The following is a 22,786-nucleotide window of genomic DNA, read 5'->3' as shown; positions in this document are numbered from 1 at the left end:
ATTAAAGAAAACAAAACAAAAAACGAATAAAGAATGAATGAAAGAACTATAGTTTATACATAGTATTTATATGAAAATCGTGTATTGTATATGATATGCTGTCTAATCCCTAATCCTAACACACATACCAATTACATATATAATTTGGAATAATTTTTAGTTGTTTAAACATCCATGCATAAAAACGCGGATATATATATGAACTCTATATATTATGATTATGAGTAAATTAAATCATAGTTTTTAATAGTTTTTAAACGGAAACAAAAAAAAAAAAAAAAAAAAAAAAAGTGTTCTTCATAGTGTTTTATTTCCCATCATTTGTGAATTGATAAAAGTTTACCATGTCGGCACAGTGGGTTAGATTTTCTATCATGAAGGAGTCCATTCAAAGACTGAGAGAAACACGCACCCATTGTACAGTGGTTAGTCATGTTGCTATGGCAACCATTTCAAGGACCAAACAAAAAGTTAAAGCCAAAACTCACTCTGACAACGAATTATTTTCCAATTCTCCTGAAGTCATTCACTCCACTGTGTTTATAGGAAAATGTCGGCTGAAGATTCTTGGGTATTTGATTCCTTGGTTTGCTTTCTCCATGGACCCGTTTGGAATGCACCATTGCAAACCTTTATCGAACAAAAATCCCTAGGTATGTAAACACAATTAACGGACACGTCACTCCCACATCTCATATTGATTCACCCAGTTTTCGATCCCAATCTTCAACTCGATGAGAATAATCCGGACATACAACAAATTCATGAGGAATATAAAAATTTGGTTGACTATATGCTTGGTAGTTTCATGGAGGAAATGCATATAACCCCGGAACAATTCGAAGTGGCCTGCATGGAGGGTCGTCAGGCTCAGGGAGATAATCCCTTTCAGTTTCACCAGGTTCTCTTTCAGCAGGTACTTTGGACACATTGCTTAAAAGAGTGCATAGACTTGGTTATAGTTTTATTTATTATAGATATGGGCGGCCAATGATTTGAAAATATTCATACGCATGATGACGCAACGCAACGTGGAACTGCAACTACAGGCCTTGGATCTCATAGAAAAAAATCAATTGGCTCATCTAGCCGGCACAGGGGATGGCGACAATGCCAGTGCGACAGGCTCCGACCATGGGTAGTATAGCTTTAGTTAGTTTTTGTTTTCTTTATTTTTCAATCTATGTATATATTATATAGCGATGCAGCCGCTAGCATCGATGTGGAAGAATTGATTGCCAAAACTGTTGCCGACGAGCTGGAAAGTCCCGAAGCGGCCTTAACGCCCGAGCAAGAACCCAATATTGATATGGTCAATGATAAATTTCAACGTTTAAATTTGTTTTTCGAGCAAGAGGATAAGGTGGATCCCAACGATGTGGTCTCGCGACAGGAGTACTTGCGCCAACAGCGAGATAAAATTGTCGAAATAAAGAAACAAACGCGTGCCAAACAGCTTCAGGATACTATGGCACGCACTAGTCCACCAGATGTAGGAGTTCGTCCTAGTTCTGCCCAAGTGGCCCAGCAGTTACTCGAGAATGGTGGCAAGACAATTGACCTCACAATGCCATCGCCATTGGAAAGCGAGGAGAATGCGGCTCTTCAGCTTCGCCGCACCTTGGCCAAGCGCCTTCGCAGCGAGGTTGTTGAGCACAATTAGAAACAAGAGGGCAACGAATCGATTTCGTATTTCTATGTACATTAATTTATTGCAAGCTTTTTGGCCAGTTTAATTACACTTATTAGTTAGTTTGAATGCATCGTGCTGACTAGTAGTTGGGAGAGTGTATTATGTATAAGGTACTGGGCGCAACTCAACAAAGTTGTTTGAAATGAGTGCTACTATAAGAATTTAAAAATAATAAAAAAAAAATTTCTGAAAATTGTGCAGAAAATGTGAAAGGAATCAATGTAAATCAAACATTTTTCTTTTTCGTTTTCTAGATTGGTATACGATCCCTTAGATACGACATAATAGACTCAGTGCCCTTTATTAGAATTTGATGACGGGGCTGACGGAATGGATTGCCTATCAATTCCAGGTGACTGTAAATCAAAAGGGACAATAATCAATTATTAAGATCACAAATTTTATGCAATATTCTTACGTTATATTGGTTAAATTGCCCAATATTGGTGGAATAAACTCAATATCATTGTTGCGTAAATCCAATGTGGCCAAACGTGACATAGCTTTCAATCCGGATATATTTAATACTTTAATATGATTATCACTAGCCACTAGAACTTCCAAACGCTGCAACTCATACAAACAGCTGGGTATACACTCAAAACTGCAATAATTTCACTTGATTAACTATAGAACTTTTTGAATAACGTCTTAGTATAAAACTCACCGATTATTTGCAATATTAAGCTCACGCAGAGTATTCAAAACTCCAAACTCTTTCGGTAACTCTTTAAGCAAATTGTTCGACAAATTCAAAAAGGTAATGCGAGTAAACTGCGATATAAATGGCGGCACAAAACTTATGAGGTTATGGGATAATACCAACTCCGTAACCAGATCACGCATATATTGTAAACTAAAGACCAAAAGGTTGTTTAAAACATTTGCTCACTTAGTTTCTCTAACACTTTGCCTACCCATTTGGCAGAGTTCCCAGTTTGTTGCGGGCAAAATCCACCACATTTACATTCTCTGCTCTGGCTATTTCAAAGACCTGATCCGGCACATTGGTTAGTTCTTCCAAGTTTACAGCCAAAGTATGCGTATGTCGTAACTTGTATCTGCAATATATAAGTTGATGAACATTAGTTACATGGGATCGAAATATTTTGTTTATGTTTTTATGTTTAAAGCTGAAAATACACTACACCCAACGTTTTTGTACGGCATATGAGTTGCTGCTATTAGAATATAGTTGCTGCTGATACATGGAGGCAAAGCCATTAAAACGATTTGGATAAGGCATAGGTTGCTGCTGCTGCTGTTGAAGATAATGAGCGGAATGACCATAATAATGCTCTTGTTGATAATTCTCAGGCGCATATTGTTGTCCCTGTATTTGAGGATTTGGATAAGCGACACAAAAGCGATTATGCTGCATACAATGCTGACACTGACAATGGGGCTGGGAGCTAGCTGAACGCGTGATTAAGTGCACTTAGTGAGGAGCCATGTATAACATACCTATCAGGAAAATTCTCAGGCATTGGGCCATCATTTGTTTGACAGCCACCCAGACGCAAGGCATCCATGGATTCTGTTAGAGAACCGCCACTGCCACTGCCATCATCGGCTCCGCCCTTTTCCCTGGGCTGGGCTTGGGCTCGATCGTGCAGAACCTTTAGTATACGCGTTGTGCCACATTGTATAATATCGCGTCGAATTGTCTTGATAAGATTACCCTCGACTTGGAGATTTACTAAATGGGCCAATGAAGAAAGAGTGACTGGCAAAACGCTTATAGAATTATTGGATATATCGAGACGGTGAAGATTGCGTAGTAGACAAATTTCATCTGGCAGCTCCGTTATCTGGTTATCACGCAAGTCAAGGAGCTTCAGATGTGGCAAATTGCTGCACAATCCTTTGGGTATGCTCTGTGGGATTTCAAAAGATATAGTGTATATTGAACATTTAATTCCTAAGTATATGTACTTACAGTTATATAATTATTGCTGGCATGCATTTCAGTTAGAGCTTCATTGCCCTCAAATTCGGGTAACTCTTTGATATCATTATGTTGGATATATAGACATTTGAGTTTCCGTATCAAGCCCATGTCATCAGGTAAATTGATTAGGTCATTTTGCATTAAATCCAGTTTTTCTAGAACTTTCAAATTGGAGAAAATGCGACAAGATTTAGGGTCAAATTCAGAGCTTGAGCTGGGTGCAACTTACTGCGCATGTTAACAATATCCGGTGGCAATTCCTTAATATGGTTATAGGACAACAAAAGCTTTGTTATACGCACCAGGAAACCAATGCCACCAGGCAACGATTGGAGATTGTTATGACTAGCATCCTTTTTTAGGTGTTATTTGTTTTTTTTTTTCCACATTGGGTTGGTTAGCAGGAAGATTGTGGTTAAGATAAAATAAATTAGTCAATTATATGTCCCAGAACCAAGTTTTAGTTAATGGAGAGAGATAAAGAGGGAATACTTACCAAAAAATCAAGCATATGCAAGTCACTTACATCCGGACTTAGCTCATTAAATTCATTGTATGAAATATTGAGATGATTCAGCACCGGCAAAGTGAAGAGCTCACTCGGCAATTGACTTAGCTTGTTGTGGCTAAGATTCAATCGTGTAAGCTTCTCCAGTTTGCCGATCTGGCGTGGCAACTCAACCAATGCATTGTCATGCAGCTACAAGGAAATGAAATTAATGTGGTACAATGGATTTTCCTAGAAATCTTACAGTCAGCACTGTCAATGTCATAAGATTCTCAATTTTTGGTGATAGACGTGATAGTGTATTGGAGCTCAAATCCAGATTGATCAATGGCACCTGATTCCACCAAGCATCTTCCTCTTTTATGCGCAGTTGCTCCAAATTTGCTGCTTTGCTGTCTTCATCCGCCTGATTAATGTCGTAAAGTCGCTCCGGTACTGCAAAGAGCAAAAAGGATATAAATTTTTATACGATTAGCAATTTGTTGGCGCACTACACTACAGTTATCTGGGCTGGGCTGCGGCGCTGGTTCATCAAGGTCAAGCTCATCGTCGGGGTCCTCGCTCTCGAGTTCATCGGCTGATGATGCCATTTGGAATTCACGTATCTGATAATAACGCCTTCGACGCGGATAAGGACCACACATGCAAAAAGATGTGAGCTGTGCCGTTCGCCTGGAGGACGCAATTTTGATTAACTTTCGTAAAGCGTTCTGGACCGTTTCGTAGGCAGCCAAAGCACTGCATAAACTAAATTGGTGTGCCCCATTGAACATAACTGTATATGAACCGATCCTCTAGTAGCTGCTGCAGCTGCTGCTGCTTGGCGAGGCGTTAAATTAGCTTGACACCTTTTATGGTCTGGAACAGGGTCGGGCTCAAAACAAAATCACGATTATCTCACATGTACTGGAACCACAAGGCGCTGCTGTCAATGACGTTGCTATTATACATATGAGAAGGTTGATCCGTTGTTGTCGGTACGACCTTGGCCATGGACTTCCAGCGTCGCATTTGCTTTGCCGACACAACTGCATGTGTGCGCCTGTTGTTGTTGTTGTTGTTGTACTCACCGCGGGACAAGCCCTTGTTTGATAGATTTAGAGTGCCCGATCTGCGTGCCAATTTCCACAATTGCTGGGTAAGCACTGCATCATCCTCACGTGCCGAACGCTCGTGGAATACAGGTTGGAAAGAGCAATTGGGACGCGGGCGTGGTGGTATTGGGCGCTGTCGGGGACTGCTTCGAGGAATGCGACTACCCGAGGCAGACCCTCGACCTTTCTCTTCGCTCATATCGTCGCTGGGGCAGCCGTAGTGGGTGAAATAGGAATGTCCCAACTCGTAACCACCTCCAAAAGTTTCCAACGCGTCCAAAGCGTTTGTATAATTGTTAAAGCTATAGCAGAATTGCCCAAAACATGCGATTAGAAAAATATATCTAGGATCCCTAATTAAGAAGAGCAAACTATTTTATGTATTTGAATTGAATTCGGAATATGTGTTTTGTGTTTTTAACTTTGGAACAGCTGTTTGCGCGTTTGACAAGCTGTTAATCTAACAGCAGCATTAGGGTCTGTTATGTAATTCTGTTTAAGGTCACATTGGGCGGGCAATTTGAATGTTTAAGTTTTTGAAACTAGCTAACAGGAACAGAAAAATAAGTGTCTTCCTTTTTTTAGCTAAGAGAAGAACAGAAATTAAAATTGATTAAATCTAGGGCAATGTTCGAGATGCACCTGCGTTGCAATAGCTTTTATAATAGAGATTTAAATTGCTCAGAATAGGCCTCAGCCTTAGATTTAGCTTATTGTTGTTTTGCAATTGATTTGATCATGAACTTAAGACTGAGACCACGTGGCGTATGCGCAATTGAGAAACAACCTAAAAGATTTATTATTTTATTACTGGTAGGGTACTTACTTCATTATTAACTTGATGCGGCTTTGTTTTTTTTTATCTTTCTTTTGTTGCACTTGTTTTGTTGGGCTTCTTCTGCTGGGGATAGAGAGGAAGGAAAAGGGAGAGAGAATTCTCGTTACTTTGAAGCAAGGTCAGCCAGTAAAGTCAGTCAGTGGGTATATATTGAATTTCAATATATCGTTTTTCTAACGCCCAAACTGAAATGTTAGTCCGGGCACTTAAGAGGGGAGCTCTGCCTAAACGAAGCGGCAAAAATGCTGAGACCTCCCCTCACTCCCCCACACATTTGTCTATTTCTATTTGCCTTTGCATTGCTGCTAACGATGCCGGCTCTACTGTCAATCAAAATTATGAATAACGCTAAAGCAAAGCGTAGCTAGCGTAGGGTCAGTTGCCTCCAATTGGTGGCCACCACACCACCCAACCAGCCACCCACCCAACCAACCAACCAACCAACAATCTATCCATTCATATCTACCCTTAGTCGACGAGGTGAGAGCACTTTTGGAAAACTTGCCAGTTGTTATTTGCTTTTCTATTGAGGTGCTTGGGCCAGCAAAAAGCGGTGACAAGAACTTTGACTGAAATTACATCAGCCGCTCCGGGATTAATTCTACTCCAGGATATATATGCTGACTTTATCGTAATGGCAACCGGAGCCTTTAAAAGTTTTATACGTGATTTCTTTGCGGTCAGTTGTATAAAGTTTTAAATTGCGATCAAACCAACTTTTTTGTGATTTCCAATTAAAATTCAATAATTTTGCCTAACAATTGCCGAAAATATATCTAAAACACTTTGACAGAATTTTAAAATATGTTTAAAAAGTTTCAATACTAGAAAGAACCAGGTGGTCAATTTTAGTGGATTACATTTCGTATGTGGGAAAATGGACAGTCAGTCAGTGCGTTTAGCCAGTGGATAATCCACATTAATCCCATGGCAAAAATGTGACCCACACGTGAATAGTATAAGAAATCAATATTAGTTTAAAATGAATTTCTGGAATCTTTGCACAGGCTAAATACGATGATAAACGTCTCGATCCCCAGGGAGAGAAACTGGATGGTAATGGTCGCTATTATCCCAATTGCAAATCGGATGTTTGGTTGCGCTCCTGTGAACGTGAGATTGTGGATCCCATCGAGGGACATTTAAGTGGTCATATACCCAACTGGTTAAATGGTAGTCTACTGAGGAATGGTCCTGGCAGCTGGAAGGTAGGCGATATGACATTTGGCCATCTTTTTGATTGCTCGGCACTGCTGCATCGTTTTGCCATACGAGACGGACGTGTCACCTATCAGAATCGTTTTGTCGACACGGAAACATTGCGAAAAAATCGTGCAGCTCAACGAATTGTGGTCACAGAGTTTGGAACAGCATCTGTACCCGATCCTTGTCATACGATCTTTGATAAATTTGCAGCCATATTCCGGCCAGATAGTGGCACGGATAACTCTATGATATCCATTTATCCATTTGGCGATGAGTATTATACCTTTACCGAGACACCATTTATGCATAGGTAGTCAGATAGATATTTAAGATGATTCAGATATTAGCATTTTAAAATTCACTTTTGTTGCAGAATTAATCCGTGCACTTTGGCCACTGAAGGAAGGATCTGTACCACCGATTTTGTGGGCGTTATTAATCACACATCTCATCCTCACATTGTGCCCAGTGGAACAGTTTACAATTTGGGCACTACCATGACTAAATCTGGTCCTGCATATACAATTATCTGTTTTCCCAATGGTCATCAGATGTTCGAGGATGCTCATGTGGTGGCCACATTACCCTGTCGCTGGAAACTTCATCCCGGTTATATGCATACGTTTGGACTAACGGAGCATTACTTTGTCATTGTCGAGCAGCCTTTGTCCGTGTCTCTAACCGAGTATATCAAATCTCAGCTATACAATCAAAATCTATCCGCCTGTCTAAAGTGGTATGAGGACAAGCCAACATTGTTTCATCTGATTGAGCGATCAACGGGCAAATTGGTTCAATCCTTTGAATCCGAAGCCTTTTTTTATCTTCACATTATCAATTGCTTTGAGCAGGATGAACATGTCATTGTGGATATCTGTTGTTACAAGAATCCCGAAATGATTAACTGCATGTATTTGGAGGCCATTGCCAATATGCAAACCAATGCCAACTATGCAAAGTTATTCCGTGGACGACCCTTGAGATTTGTCTTGCCTTTGGGTGGACAGACAATGACATCCGGCAAACGAGCAAAAGGCATAGTGAAGTCATTTTCTCTGGTGGGTCTTGGCACGGCGCAACCTACGCGGCTAAAGCATTCTGTTTCCGAATTCGTGGACATATCCTATTCGGCTACAAATGCCAATGTGGATAAGACAGAAGAGACAAAACGTATGCGCTACGATGAGGACTCCATAAACTTGGTTACACTGAAACATAGTCAAGCCGAGGCTTATCAAGGCACAAATGCAATCTATCTGCGGCCAGAAATGCTCTGCGATTGGGGCTGTGAGACTCCAAGGATCTACTATGAGCGACATATGGGTAAAAATTATCGTTATTTCTATGCCATTAGTTCAGATGTCGACGCTGAAAATCCAGGCACGGTAAGTTTTTAATGGACTTAATTTACATTTGCTACTCAAGCTGATTTCTCATCCCACAAATCAAGCTCATCAAGGTAGATGTTTGGAAGAAAACCACCTTGACCTGGTGTGAACGAAATGTATATCCTAGTGAGCCGATATTCGTGCCCTCGCCACAGCCGCAAAGCGAAGACGATGGTGTCATATTGGCTTCCATAGTTGTCGGTGGTCTCAACGATCGTTATGTGGGTCTAATTGTACTCTGCGCCAAGACAATGACCGAACTGGGTCGCTGTGACTTTCACACAAATGGGCCAGTACCCAAATGCCTTCACGGATGGTTTGCCCCCTACACAGCTTAATCTTTTCAGTATTCACTATATATATGTAAGTAGTTTTAGTATATATTTCTCTTAGAATTTTGGATTCAATACATTGGCAATGAACTCTTGCCATTTTCTTTGGAATACACGATTGATTTTTCGCCTTTCATCTGGTGTGAGCACTGCATACTCTATGGAATTCAAGGCCAATTGTTTCAGGAATCGCAGATCCGCCTCCGCTGGGGCCAAAGCCATGAAGGCGTAGTAGAAATCATAGCTTAAGCCCTTGGCTCCCCAAGTGCCGGGATCATCGGCTGATATCACTATGGGAAAGTTTTCAGCTATTAGAAAACTAGCCGGATGATTTCTTAGATCCCAGACGAAACCCAAAACCTGATTGGATATTGGATTCACCTCAATGGCTATATTACGTCTCTTGATGGTGGCCCAAAGTTGCGGATGCTTGGGCAAGGCAAAGGCATGACCAATGCGTTTTGTATTTAAGAGTATGGCATCCATCATATTCCAATCGCTGACACCATTCCAGTCTATAGGAAGAACAAATGATTGTCAAAAAGGGATAGGAGAGTATATCAGGGGATGAAACTCACTTGTCTCGCCGGCGTGAAAGAAATAGTTGGCCGTGCTGGGAAAATTTGATAACTCATTGACATGTTTTTTTATACGATCTCCCGTATCCTCTTGACCAATTAAATCGAAGCCTATCACAAAGTTTGGTTTGGCATGGCTAAAATGAAAAAACGTTTCAGAAGAAATAAAAATTGGGATTGTCGATTGTTATCACTTACTGCAGCTGCTTGAACGTGGTGATTCTTCTGGCCATTTCCTCTTCACTGGCTCGATTGCGTTTGGCATAGATCACCTTTAGACCCACAAAATCATGATGCTTTGCCTTAAACTCCTCGACAATGCGTTCCAGTTCGTTGGCCACCTCCAGTGTGCTATAAGTACGATTATTGTCATCATAAAGCTAAAGTAGATAAAAAACGTCATTGAGGAAACTGATTAAGAGGATGGATTAACTCTGTAATACTTACGGGTGACAGAGAAGCTCTAACTTCGGCATATATAATATTATCCTCACACAATTCCTCGAGAAGTCTTTTATGATAGGCACAATAGGTTGGTCGATATTTATATAGACGATCGACAGTTGTGAAAATGTTTTCAAAACGTTCCCAGATTTTTGTACGATTTCGCAAAAGAGCTTTACGTTAAGAGATCCGATATTATGCATTTATAGCAGCAGAGAAAGATGTATACATTTATAATAGTCTTACCCTCTGGCCGAGAACAATGCATATTGATGTGCCTTTCCAATTGACGTTCATATTTATCCCGATCCTCGGCATTGATACGTTCCGTACACACATTTTGCACTTCGCTGTGACATTTTGACTGATCATAGGTGAATATCAGTAGCCCTCTGACATCTCGGCAAGTATACAAATTGCTTGTCGTTGTTAGATTTCCCACTATCCATCTCGAGCTAACCATTCCTGTATTGTGGCCATGCAAAAAGGCGCCTTTTGGCATCTTCTGAATGAGGCGAAATACTTCACTCTGTCGCACATATTGTTTGCCTTGGAAGAAATGCATGGCTGGTGGATATTTATCGGGATTTTTTAAGCCTTCGGCAATTTCGGCACGTTTGGCATTCATTAGAATGCTATTGGCCTTTTCCTCATCAGATGTTAGCCACATATTGCCGCCCAGCGAGGCTTTCCGCTCAGTATCCATAATCCGTTCGCGCAGTGTTTCATAGGCTGTAAAACCAAAAATTGATGAAAGAGTCTCACTGGAAGGGGCAATTTTTGGGGTAATTAACTTACGTAACTCTGCGCCATGTAATCCATCTAGCCATAGAAACCATAAACACAACAATAGTTTCAGCAGCAACATTTGTTTTCACTTCCTTCCTTCTCGTAAAAACACACACAGAAAAAAACCCAAAAAGAATACGTCGTATATTGTTTTGAAGTCAAGTGACTGATGCTCGACGTTTGGTGTCCACCAACAAACTAACTGATAAAGCCCCATTGGAGACCCATTGCGATTGCATACAATCGCCAAAACTGTTCATGATCTTGGACGCTGGGCAGCAGAACCCAACAATAGCGACAGCTGATGCTACTACAGTTCAATGCCAACCATTAGTCCATATTATGCTGAATGGATGGGATGGGGTCGCAAAAATCTCCATATGCCCCCCGTCGTAAATTTGCAAAATGAATTTCATGACCTAAAAGCCTCTCATGCATACCCTGCATCAAATTTAACTGAATATATTCGAAAATATTTGCGAAAATCTTCAAAAACTTTGTAATTTTTTGACTTAATCTTAACTTTTAATTCATTTATTTCCTGATCATAGCTAAATCCATTCTAGAATCACATGTGCCCCTTGAAATCTAGTGTATAGTGTTTTATTTTTATCAGCATTGCTAAACTTACATACATATTTGGTATAGTACAAATATTTCAATGTATGTACATATATATTATATATTATGTGTTTTATGTATATGTATATTTGAATATTTTTGCATATTGTTTACTAACCCAATTCGCTTTGCGGTCACTAAATTTTCTAAATACTTGACATTGAATGCGATATTACTTGGGGATGGGGGCTTCAATATGAAAGATAATATATATATATAACATTTATATTTGAGGGAATATGGGGAAATCATAATAATAGTACTATGAGAAATTGTTTATTTAACTTTGCAGTTTTAATTTATCAATCTAACCATTAACCAAATCAATCAATTTATCATTTATAAACCAGAATCTGTCCCTAACCACTTTAAGTCATCTATAACTAAAATAAAAATGTTTGAATGGCATAAGTTTTCTAAATTTGAAAGGATACTTAAATATAGTATTTTCAATCCTAGGATTGAGTTTTGAGATGTTTTGGCTACCGTTTGGAGAATAAGGTTCTAACGTTTTGAAACTTCTTCTCTTGTCTTATTTATAAAAATAAATATAAGAAATTTAAACATGTAAAGAAATAACAATTATTTTATATATATTTTATATATCAGATATAAGAAATTTCTTATAAATCAATGTTAACAAAGTTTAGTTGGAAAGTTTAAGCCCAACCGAAATTGCTAGGAAACCAATTTGAGTTCAGAAAAGTTGAAGTTGAAAATAAATATTATTCGCATTAAGCATAAAATAACATAATAATAAAATACATGATTTAAACATTTACTTTGTGATTTTTTGAAATGCAAGATAATGTTTTTTGTTTTGTATTATTTTACTTATAAAAGTGAATGTAGTTTGTTTGTTTATGAATCATTGTTTATATTGTTTTTCTTTTAATTAGGCATATAATTAAGCGATTTAACAAGTAGATTAAAATAAAATATTGACGTGGGGGAATTTACCAAGCATTTTGTTAGTATTTAACAATTGAGACGCTTCAGTTTCAAAACTAACTTCCATTGAACTTTTGCACAAAAAAGGTAAGTGTCTTCTTTTAACAATTGCTTATTTTATCCATAGTTAACTTTGATGGTAAGTGATTAGAATAAATTGTGGAAATTAATATTACATTTCGTTGGCAATTTTCAAATGAATGAGTCTTCATATTATACACTTATTTGCAAAATAGGAAAATAATTGTCGCAACTATAATTACAATTACAATTACAATTACCGTAAATGACACACCTAGATGGATGGATAGATAGATAGATAGATAGAGATTCTCGTCCAGTGGTTTACTGACTTTTAATTCCAATGTCGTCGTACGTTCATGTGATATTAGAAATCAACCAGCGCGTCCGCAAACGTCAGTGAAAATTTGCCAAAATGGAACAGACAACAAAAAATACTTAAAAATTTTTGGAATATCATCATCCAGTGGAAGTGGTGGGCGCGCGCGCTCTATCATCATGATCATTATCATCATCATCATCGTCATCATTGTTGTTGTTGCTGTTGTCGTCGTCATTTGCAAATCACTTAATATGCACAGCAGTCAGTTGCCTAAACGAAAAGCAAAAACAAAAAAATGCCAACTATTAGAACAAAACATTTCTCACTCCCTTCCCCTTCATAAGTTTGGGAGGTTGTCAACCGTTAAGGGCTGCAGATTAATGGAGGAGGAGACTCGGCACCCTCTTTAAACGATCTGCTGATTGCGGAGAGGAAAACATTTAACTACAATTCCAATACACACTACTTTGTATAATGATTGTATATTCAAAAAATTATTATTATTTTATGGTTGTTACTTTTTGGCAAAGTTTCAAACGAAACCGGCATGGGGCGACAGTTCTAGCCGCGCTGTCTAACCGAACGGGCGCGTGTCCGGCAAAAGAGTGAGAAAGTCAAAAAGACCCTTTAGCCCTTTAGCCTTCCCTTAGAAGGCAAACAAAGTCAACGTCAACCTGTCAATATTTGTTCATTAGTTTGGCCACAATAAATCATTGTTAAGGACAGTATAGAAATTCGTTCAATTAGTAGACAATATGTGGCCTTCCTGTGCGGTGGTTGTGCTCGTGCTCCTGCTGGTCGATCGGCTTACGGCACAGCCAGAAACTACGCTGAGTAAGCTTTCTCCTATTTAATTATTGTGTGCTCCGGGGATAAGAAATAAATTCTGGTTCACTTAGGCTATGAGCAAGCACGTCAGGCGGTTCTGGCTGCCGAGGAGCAACTAATGACTGGTGGGCATACATATCTCAACAGTGAAGAGGCCAAAGTCGATGATCTCTTTATGCAATACAAACTGGGTGAATTGGCTCAAGGGTTTCGGAATGCCGATCAGAATGCTGCTGCTATGCATTTTTTTAAAGCCAAACCCCTTATCGATCGCAGTGGAGTCTTTCGATTCCTGCAGATGATGCCGAAAGGAGCTGTCCTGCATTTGCACAACACTGCATCGGTCAGCTCCAAGTGGGTGGTGCAAAAGATGTCCTATATGTCTGGCATGCTGCGCTGCACCACATCCAAAGGACGCAGTGTTTTGACCTTTCGTCGTGCTCCCCAGAAACATGGCTGCCAGTCGCAATATATACGTGTAGCTGATGAGCGACGAAATTCCATAGATCCAGCTGTCTATGATCACAATTTTGAGAGGCTCTTCAATTTATATACACCAGTGCCAGAATGTAATTATTTACTTAAAGGAATCTCGTCAAGAATAGTTTATTTGAACTGTTGCAACTATTTTTGCAGTAGAGTATCCCACAATTACATCAGTGTGGAGTAAATTCCAGGATATGTTTGATACCCTGGGTGATGCCATCAGCTTTTTGCCTGCCTTTCGTGCCTATCATTGGCAAATGATGGAGGAGCTGTATAACGACAATGTGATGTATGCTGAGGTCCGCACAAGTCTTAAAGAGGTGGGTCAGACATTCATTGGAAGGGTTACAAACGATTTTCTTCAAACTAAATCGTTTTCTTTTAGCAGCTTTATGATGCGAGTGGACGTACGTTCACCCGACTTGACACAATACGCGAATTGCAGACTCTGAATGAGAAATTTGTACGCCTGCATCCCGATTTTTTGGGCATCAAACTCATCTATGCAGTCTATCGTGGTCAGGATGTGCAACAGGTTGAACAACGTTTAAATGAGTTCAGAGAATGGCAGTAAGTTGAAAAATATCTAGGACTAAACTTGCTGTCCCTTTTTTAACGTTTTTTTTGTTCTTGCTTGCTTCAGTGAAACCTTTCCCCAATTTATGGTGGGCTTTGATTTGGTTGGCCAGGAGGATAATGGGAAACCCCTTTATAGTTTGTTGCCAGCGCTGAGAAATTTGCCATCGACAGCTCGTTTATTTCTGCATGCCGGAGAGACCAGTAAGTCTAACTTCATGTTACGTTTGCTTTCTAATCCTGAGCCTCACTTCTTGTAGATTGGTTTGGTGCCTCAACGGATGTTAATCTACTGGACGCTTTATTGCTTAATACAACCAGAATAGGACATGGTTTCGCCCTGGCCAAGCATCCCATACTAATGAACGCAGTCAAGACGCGAGACATAGCTGTCGAGCTCAATCCACTATCGAATCAAGTTCTCCATTTAGTTTGGGATATGCGTAACCATCCTGGTGCCCAGTATATGGCATTGGATGTACCTATTGTGATATGTAACGATGATCCGGGATTTTGGAATGCCAAAGCCTTAAGCTATGATTTTTACTATGCCATCATGAGTCTAGCACCAAATAATGCTGGTCTTCGGGTTCTCAAGAGCCTTGTCTGGAACTCGATACGCTACTCCTTCCTGACTGATGAGGAGCGGCTTCGTGCCTTTAAGATCTTAGAGATTACTTGGTCACGATTTATAGATAAAGTACTGCAGGGTAATGTCTTTTGATCGTTATAATTATTATAATTAAATTATAAAAAATTCAGCACGAAATTGTAATTTAATCGTCTAAATCGTGTCTAAATGGATTTCCATGCTGACCAGTTGGCAAAAGTATGACTTAAGAACGGATACAGTTACTACTATTCACGGCCGACGGGGCGTATGAAAATATGTATTAAAATCCATTATTATCCTTTTTGTGCTTCTTCACAAAGGCTTCGCAACTCTCATTTATCTGCAAATAAGCTGAATGAAAGCCACCCATTCCTTGACTCTGCGAAAGAGAAAGTTTTCTCAGTGAACCATGTAAATTGAATTCATTAAATTACAAAATATGGATCCGGAATGATTTCATCTTCCTTGCGCCCTAAATAGCTTCCTAGTAATAAGATTTTACAATCCGGCTGAGGTTGCAGACTATGTGCCTTTTGTTGAAGTTCCTTAATGTTTTCATTATCCATGCCCAGAATGTAGTCAAAGTCGTAAAAATCCTGATTTGTGATCTAAATACATAAGTTATTCGTTATATAAGCACACCAAGGGCTAATGTGTGTTACCAGACGACTCAAATGCCTTGAATTTAAGCCATGCTGTTGCAGCAGGTGTTGTGCCCGTCCCTGGGGCTCTCTTCCTACATTCCAATCTCTAAGTCCCGCGCTATCTGTGTGCCAATCTTGAAGTTGATGCTTCCGAATCAGTTGCTCCATAACGGACTCGGCCATGGGTGAACGACAGGTGTTGCCTAAGTTTATAATTAGAGTTAATGGAGTAAGATCTACCCAAAAATTAGTTGCATTACCTAAGCACACAAATAGAATCTTCATGGTGAACTGTTGGTTCCGCAAATTGCTGATTCATATATAAAAAACCGGTTCACTGTTTTAACACTCTCCATTTATTTTACAATTAAATTGATTAACAATGAACATTTACACTTCTTTCAAGTCACTTACTTTTGCAGGCGCTCCTTAACAAAGGCGGCACATGCCACCACGCACTGCTGATAAGCTGTCTCAAAGCCAGCGGCTCCCCGTTCCTGCAAGGTCAAAAGGGACATTTGTTATTGTTTTCGTTTAAATTGATTAGAGATTCTTAGCATACATAGTACGGATCCTCAATAATGCGGTTCTTCTTTTCCAAGCCAAAATCACCCAACATAAGCAGCTCCGCTTTGGAATTCTTAGGTGCCAGTCGTCGCAGCTCACTCATGTTGTCCTCATCCATGCCAAAGATATAATCAAAATCTTCAAAGTCATTTTTCTTGATTTGCCTGACAATGTGCGTACTCTTTAGACCATGACTCTCCAGTGTACTAAGAGCACGATGATCTGCCCGATTGCCCACATGCCAGGAGCCAATTGCTGCACTGTCCACCACAACATTGTCCAATTTAGCATTCTCCAATGCTTGAACCATTACAACCTCGGCTATGGGAGACCGGCAAATGTTGCCTGCAAGCATATAATAGGGGATCAATCTTGTATATTGGTAATTGCTTAAGTGTGATAGTTACCCAAACAAATCATTAATATTTTCTTAACCATTTTCTCGAATTTTTAATATTTAAAAACTGTGATTTTTTGTTTACATCTATTACGGCAAATTCGTCCAGACACAAGAAATTCGCTGAGCAATTTCCAATTCGCTCCGGCATTGTACAGACTGTAAATTAACAGACTGTTAAGAAACAGCTGACTCAAGGAGGGCCTGTAACTGAACTAGTTCGCAATAACGTTTTATTTAAATTTTTAACTTCTGATTTATTTATACGTAATTTTCATATATCACATTATAATTTCATTTGCACGTGCCTGCTTAAGAAAACATTGACATGCAACGTTACACTGATTAAAAATCTTTTCAAAAGCAGCCTCTCCCATTTCCTAAAGTCATTTGAAATGTGATTAAGATTTGCACCTGACTCGATTTCTACTTACATAATAAGGATCTTCAATAGTGCGATTGTCCGGATGCAAACCAAAGCCACCCAACAGTAGCAGCTTGGCTGTGGCATATTGCGGCGCCATCCGTTTCAGCGACTCCATATTATTGGGATCCATGCCAAAAATATAATCAAATTTAACAAAGTCATCTTCGGTCAGTTGGCGGGCTTGGTGATTCTTGTAGTCAATATTGTGATTGGCCAAAATATTTAAAACACGTGAATCTGGCTGAGAGCCGGTGTGCCAGCTTTCGATGCTGGCGCTATCCACATGCCAATCCTTTTCCAGACCCGCCCTGCTAATGACTTCACGCATAACTGCCTCCGCCATGGGGGAGCGACATAAATTGCCTTCGTGTGGATTGCATTTGCATATTAATAAATATAATGGATTATTTACAAAAACGACAAAAGATAAAGGGATGAATACGCACCCACACAGACCATTAGCAGACGTTTTTGAGATCTGCCTCGCATTGTTTTTCTTTACCGGAAATAAAAACCCTTTGTCCTTGGTACAGTGTCGTCTGATTCGCGAATATAATTTGGGTAAGTGTGTTGATGAAAACGCTTAAATTTACTTAGTACATGATTCTCTATAACATTTCTCTATAATAATGTGTTTGCTCTAGAATTACTTGACAATAATCGAAACGAATGCTCAAAGTTTCATATTTACTCCTAGACTTCGTCTTGTTGTCGTTTTACTAAACTATGGAGTAATTGGTTTAAATAAAGGTAAATTGGATCATATTTATAGTCCTTGCATTAGTTACCGTCTATAAGAATGGGCTTCGTTTAAAAGCGGATGATCATTCGATTCATTCTATTTCAATTAACTTTTTTACTTCAATGCTAACAAAAAAGTCAACAAAACAATCTCAAGAGCTCCATTTAACACCCAAATTAGAAATAATGTAAACAACCAAAACGAGTATACCTTAACAGCCCCTATCTTGCCTATCTTGCATGTCACTTTCGTCATTTCCGGTTGCTCTATATCCTGTTTAGACTTCCCACAAAACAAAAAGAGAACCCCGAAACTAGTCCTTAAAATAACTTAAACTATTAACATTTTTATTAAAGTTCATGTCCATGGCTATTGCACTCTGGGAACTTGTTCAACCTTAAGGTGATGAGCAGCCCAGGTTTGCCCATGAATATGCAAGCGGAGAGTCTTTTGTGGGTGGGATGGGAAGGGGTTGGAATTGCTTCCGGTGCTGTGCAGAACAGGTGCAGCTGTAAAGACAGACAATAACCTACAAAGACTGGCTGGGTTTTCAAATTTTTAATGGCTTTTCATCGGTCGGGGCTGTCGTTGGACATTAAAGTTATCTGACCAGACTGTGCCACACACTATATAGTTTTATCTATATACATACATATTAGTTGTAGAAACGGAAAACTCTATGCAAATTTTATAAAAACATCAAGGAAAACAAAAGCCAGACGAATATACATACATTAATGTATGTCTATCTTTTGAGATATAAACTTTGCCAACTTTTTGTATGTAGCTCTTGTTGTTGGGCTTTTTGAGGGGGCGGCTTTGATATGCATCAAAGTGAGCTTGTTGGTAGTGCAGACAAATGTAATGTTACGTACTCTCATCACACTCTCTTGCATATGCAAATTTGCATGTTGCTGCAGTGCGTCGTCGTCGTCGTCGACGTCGTTGACTGTTGTCGTCCCTCAACAATTGACAATTGTTGAAAATGCAAATGGAAATGGAAATGCAAAGACATGTGCACTGCAAAACAACAACGGTCCGACAACTCTTGCATATGTGACTAGGATCAGAGAGTAAGGATGTAGTTGGAGATGTATATACCTATGTATTTAGGTGTTTGTACTCATCATTTGTGGCCATCCTTTTGTCGTCGACTAAGATAAGACAAACGACCGCCAATGGCAGCTGTAGAATCATCATCATCGTCGTCAACGAGAAGTATTATTTACGTTAAGGTCAGTGTAAATAGATACCAAGATGAATGTTTATGAATGTCTATTTACTTCAGGTTACCTCAGCCCAGGGCAATGTTTTTCAAGTGCAAATGAGTTGAGCCTGATAACAACAAAGATATACATACATACGTACTCTAAGCAAATATTGTTTAACAAAAATAAGATGAGCAGCAGCAGCAGTTACAAGATTTTCCATTTTCCAAATGAAAAGCGTACAAAGCAGGGATATTTCAATAGTAAAACCAGCAGACAGGTTGTCTATGTATCTGTCTGAGTTCTATCTCCAACTGTCTATTATCTCTGCCATGCAGCTACATCAAATATTTAGCGCCAAGCGGGCGTCACATCCTCCTACCACTTAGACTAGTTCGTCCCTTCAACCATCTCAACCAAATCTAACCGGGTTGGGTCAGACAAATAAGCGCATTCATTGTATTCTACTACTTGAATGTAAATACAAAACGGACGCTCGGTAACAAGTTTGCAAATAATCAAATAGAAGTCGACCATTGCATGACTCTTAGTTAAACAAATACAAAAATACAGGAAGGACTTTATCAGTAGAACAATTCAAGAAACAGATCGATCTATAAATATTTTTTATCAAAGCTTAATTGGCAATCTAATTTAACCGATAAATTATATTCAAAGTTCAAAAACAAAACCAAGCAACCCCACAGCTATTCAGGACACAAGGGTATATGACAAGCAACTACCCTACAATTGGGTAGAGGGTGTGTCTGCGGGGGTGTCTATCGTCCAACAACAAAACAACAAGAAGAAGAGCAGTGACGACTGTTAGCAGCCGGCATAGCATAGCTAAAAAGCCGGCAACAACAAACATTAGCAACATACCCGATTACTGTCAGCAACATGCTGACAACAAAAATGTTGCCAAGTTAACAGATTGCAATGTGAGTGAGTGTGTGTGTGTGTGTGTGGGTGTGCATGCATTTCGATTTAAAATGTTGCTTGACTGCTGCAACTTGAATTCTGTTAGTTACCAGTCTCATCTTGGTTAACAGAAACAGAAGTCTAGAAGAAAAAGCAAACGAGAAGTTTGTATACCCTTAAAAATGCTTTATTTACACTAAACAGTATTTGAAAATTTTCAAAAACGACTTGATTTATGGATGCCTTACAGTTCTTTATAGTTATTTTTGTTTAAAACTATATGCTATATTTAAACAATTGTGGACAAGTTTTAAAAAGAGTTTAACAAATTTATAATAGTTAGAAAAGACAATAAAGTTTATCATCTCTACAATGAGAACCATTTATAAAGTTTTATGATCTTTACAGGAGTTAAGATTTTTTAATACATATAGAAAAAAGTGCAGCAATAAAAAGATGCAACTCTTAGCGACTCATTTATAAAAAGGTCCTTAAAATGTACAAAAAAACACTGACATTTGTATAAGGCTAAACCGATCTTAACTCTTCATACTGTATATACAGCGTATATAGTCGGAAATGTCTTAAATTTCATGCACATTTTGCTAGGGTATAAAAACTTGTTTTCAATTTAGTTGGTTTTAGTTTACTTTGAGACGGCATCGCGGCTGGACGTGTGTTGTGTGTGTACTGAGTAAGAGACAAGAGTTAGCGAGCGAGTGAGAGAGAGCTAAAGTGTATAGAAATCGGAAAGTAAACGCAGCGCGCGGCATTTAAAATATACACCACCAACAAATAACAGCAACAACAACAACAATATTAACAAACAACAAGAATCGCTTTAGCTCAGTGTTTTATTTCGTGTCTGTGTGTTTGTGTGTTATTTGCCTTTTCAGTTTTTTTTTATGGCGCGCTGTGCGTCAGGTAGTTTTTAGGTATTTTAAAATTTTTTGTTGTATTTTTTGTTATTATGCCCATGCGTTAACAAAATCATTAAAGCGTGTAAAAGTTGTTAAACAATCAAGAAAAAAAAAAAACAGGAAAGAAGAAGAGTCGCAGATTCTTTCTAGTGAAAAGTGTTAGAAATCCAAAAAAAAAAAAACAGCATCGCGAGTGCCAACAAAATTTTAACTGGATTACTCATCATCATCTACAACAACAACATCAGTCAGCAGGAGCAACGACCAAGCTGTAGTGGTGGTTTCTCTCGATTTTTGTTTGTGTCCACCTTCGCCTCCACCAGCATTCAGCGTCACCCCCCGCCCCCCACACATCCTTCACCTATCTATCCATCATCCAGTTGTTGTTCTTCGACCGAGTGGTTCGTTTGCTGGTTACAGCAACTTTACGAAATCAAAACCAGTATCTCTGAGCCCAGCCAATGTATCTGTAAGATACAAGGCAAAACATACACATATTGGAATTTACTTAACACGTATGCGGCGACGCACCGAACTCACACACACACACACACATTAAGAGCCAAAGACGGAGAGAGTGTCAGATACGAGACTATTGGATTTTTGTGTTTTGTTTAACCAACGATTCTCATTCCTAGGTAAGTCAAAAACTTGGTTCACCTTTTGTTTCCCAGGAAAAATACGGACACGCACACATAGGCACACATGCGTGTATGCATGTAGCCACTTGTTCAGCTGCGTTTTTTCCACCCTCGACCCTATGACCCTCGAAACTAATGAAGCTGACCTGCCTTGTTGCCACTTGCTACCTGTTTGGATTGACCCTCGATCTAGGAATAGATAGTCTATAGATAGAAAAAGAGGGCATAATCGGTTTTATCTACTCTCTCCCTCTCTCTCTCTCTCTCTAGCTAGGTTTTTCCCCCCATTAGCTGCTGCTGGAAGATTTCACTGACACACACACACACACACACTATGTATATATCGAAAGCTATTTATAAATGCCTCGTCCACTGTGGCCTGGCACGATCGTCAGACCCAACCCCAGCTCCATTTCCCCCGTCTCCATAACCATTTCAAGTCGCCAGTTTTTATGTCCCGAGACTTCATCTTGGCTTACGCTTATGCGTTGCGTTTTGGAGCCCAGGCTGTGGCCACAGAGCCGGTTTTTACCTTTTGTCCGCCCGTCTATCTCTGTCCCAGGCCAACAACATCAACATCAATTCAATTTCTACTGGCTGAGTGAGTTTTTTTTTTCTTCTTTTCTGCTGCGCTGAAGAATCTTCAACCTCAAGATCTTTTCAGAAGTTGCGTCTTCAGATGAAATCTTTCAAGCTTGCTTTTTCTCTTTTTTTTTTCTTACTCTGTTCATGTTTCTTTCTTTTCGTTTTCGTTTTTTACTATTTTTATTTAGTTTTTTTTTTTGCTGACTGATTTTCATAGTGGCCATAACCGGCCGTCAGAGAAGGTGCATGGCCTTATTTACCTAGTTTTTGAAAATTGCCAGTCGATTTGTGCTCATTTCCTTTGTGCTTTGCTGAATCATAGTTGGAGCATTTGGGGCACACCAAAAAAAACGTTAAATATTAATTCAGTTCTACCTGAAAAATGTTAATTGCAATTACTTACGAAATATTTCAATCGGGGTATATCACCCCTTTAGGGGCAAATGCAAAAACTTGTTGCAAATCCAACAAAAGGCAACTTTAGCCAAAACCACA

At 39.3% G+C, this 22,786-nt stretch overlaps 8 protein-coding genes across 16 annotated transcripts in view; 4 read left to right on the top strand and 4 right to left on the bottom strand.

Moving 5' to 3' along the window:
• Positions 1-419: 419 nt before the first annotated feature.
• LOC137582317 (cilia- and flagella-associated protein 36) lies at positions 420-1,908 on the top strand. Its single transcript, XM_068296803.1, has 4 exons — positions 420-653; positions 711-916; positions 978-1,138; positions 1,201-1,908. The coding sequence occupies exons 1-4, from the start codon at positions 551-553 to the stop codon at positions 1,661-1,663; spliced, it is 933 nt and encodes a 310-aa protein (XP_068152904.1). The 5' UTR covers positions 420-550; the 3' UTR covers positions 1,664-1,908.
• Positions 1,686-6,861, bottom strand: f-cup (flyers-cup). Of its 6 annotated transcripts, none has more exons than XM_068296795.1 (13): positions 6,590-6,858; positions 6,073-6,147; positions 5,223-5,548; positions 4,397-4,587; positions 4,141-4,344; positions 3,874-3,997; positions 3,633-3,805; positions 3,158-3,570; positions 2,842-3,105; positions 2,611-2,754; positions 2,361-2,549; positions 2,112-2,297; positions 1,686-2,049 (listed from the first exon to the last, which is right to left on the bottom strand). In XM_068296795.1, the coding sequence occupies exons 2-13, from the start codon at positions 6,075-6,077 to the stop codon at positions 1,944-1,946; spliced, it is 2,325 nt and encodes a 774-aa protein (XP_068152896.1). In that variant the 5' UTR covers positions 6,078-6,147; positions 6,590-6,858; the 3' UTR covers positions 1,686-1,943. The 6 variants fall into 6 exon arrangements, 5 of the variants coding, with proteins under 5 accessions (XP_068152896.1, XP_068152895.1, XP_068152898.1 ...); XM_068296794.1 differs by having other exon boundaries at positions 6,073-6,144; XM_068296797.1 differs by lacking the exon at positions 2,842-3,105 and having other exon boundaries at positions 6,073-6,144; positions 6,590-6,854.
• On the top strand, positions 6,505-9,146 carry ninaB (neither inactivation nor afterpotential B). Its single transcript, XM_068296799.1, has 4 exons — positions 6,505-6,763; positions 7,092-7,600; positions 7,664-8,675; positions 8,741-9,146. Exons 1-4 carry the CDS (start codon positions 6,719-6,721, stop codon positions 9,014-9,016), a joined length of 1,842 nt encoding a protein of 613 aa, XP_068152900.1. The 5' UTR covers positions 6,505-6,718; the 3' UTR covers positions 9,017-9,146.
• Adgf-D (Adenosine deaminase-related growth factor D) lies at positions 9,039-11,231 on the bottom strand. Of its 2 annotated transcripts, XM_068296801.1 has the most exons (6): positions 10,831-11,227; positions 10,279-10,764; positions 10,036-10,205; positions 9,787-9,968; positions 9,589-9,725; positions 9,039-9,525 (listed from the first exon to the last, which is right to left on the bottom strand). In XM_068296801.1, exons 1-6 carry the CDS (start codon positions 10,898-10,900, stop codon positions 9,068-9,070), a joined length of 1,503 nt encoding a protein of 500 aa, XP_068152902.1. In that variant the 5' UTR covers positions 10,901-11,227; the 3' UTR covers positions 9,039-9,067. The 2 variants fall into 2 exon arrangements, with proteins under 2 accessions (XP_068152902.1, XP_068152901.1); XM_068296800.1 differs by having other exon boundaries at positions 10,279-11,231.
• Positions 11,232-12,963: 1,732 nt separating this feature from the next.
• Positions 12,964-16,983, bottom strand: LOC137582199 (low molecular weight phosphotyrosine protein phosphatase 1). 3 transcript variants are annotated; one of them, XM_068296654.1, is made up of 7 exons: positions 16,858-16,983; positions 16,446-16,795; positions 16,298-16,380; positions 16,144-16,193; positions 15,902-16,086; positions 15,674-15,847; positions 15,341-15,618 (listed from the first exon to the last, which is right to left on the bottom strand). In XM_068296654.1, the coding sequence occupies exons 1-7, from the start codon at positions 16,886-16,888 to the stop codon at positions 15,520-15,522; spliced, it is 972 nt and encodes a 323-aa protein (XP_068152755.1). In that variant the 5' UTR covers positions 16,889-16,983; the 3' UTR covers positions 15,341-15,519. The 3 variants fall into 3 exon arrangements, with proteins under 3 accessions (XP_068152756.1, XP_068152755.1, XP_068152757.1); XM_068296656.1 differs by lacking the exons at positions 16,446-16,795; positions 16,858-16,983 and having other exon boundaries at positions 16,144-16,233; positions 16,298-16,312; XM_068296655.1 differs by lacking the exons at positions 15,341-15,618; positions 15,674-15,847; positions 15,902-16,086; positions 16,144-16,193 and adding an exon at positions 12,964-13,006.
• Adgf-C (Adenosine deaminase-related growth factor C) lies at positions 13,183-15,385 on the top strand. The gene is made up of 6 exons (XM_068296653.1): positions 13,183-13,570; positions 13,636-14,133; positions 14,201-14,370; positions 14,439-14,620; positions 14,694-14,830; positions 14,887-15,385. Exons 1-6 carry the CDS (start codon positions 13,492-13,494, stop codon positions 15,348-15,350), a joined length of 1,530 nt encoding a protein of 509 aa, XP_068152754.1. The 5' UTR covers positions 13,183-13,491; the 3' UTR covers positions 15,351-15,385.
• A 95-nt stretch (positions 16,984-17,078) lies between the features above and the next one.
• Positions 17,079-17,953, bottom strand: primo-2. The gene is made up of 3 exons (XM_068296652.1): positions 17,721-17,953; positions 17,282-17,637; positions 17,079-17,227 (listed from the first exon to the last, which is right to left on the bottom strand). Exons 1-3 carry the CDS (start codon positions 17,761-17,763, stop codon positions 17,129-17,131), a joined length of 498 nt encoding a protein of 165 aa, XP_068152753.1. The 5' UTR covers positions 17,764-17,953; the 3' UTR covers positions 17,079-17,128.
• Positions 17,954-20,808: 2,855 nt separating this feature from the next.
• The window catches only part of kmr (kramer), a 50,731-nt gene continuing 48,753 nt past the window's right edge, over positions 20,809-22,786 (top strand). The window contains exon 1 of the mRNA XM_068296046.1: positions 20,809-21,703. The gene's annotated coding sequence lies outside the window, so the exon portion shown is untranslated. The remainder of the gene's footprint in view (positions 21,704-22,786) is intronic.

Source organism: Drosophila tropicalis, unplaced genomic scaffold (assembly GCF_018151085.1).
Source record: "Drosophila tropicalis isolate 14030-0801.00 unplaced genomic scaffold, ASM1815108v1 contig_859, whole genome shotgun sequence".
Lineage (NCBI taxonomy): Eukaryota > Metazoa > Arthropoda > Insecta > Diptera > Drosophilidae > Drosophila > Drosophila tropicalis.
The sequence above is the reverse complement of the archived record's forward strand: the minus strand, read 5'-3'. Positions and strand labels throughout refer to the sequence as shown.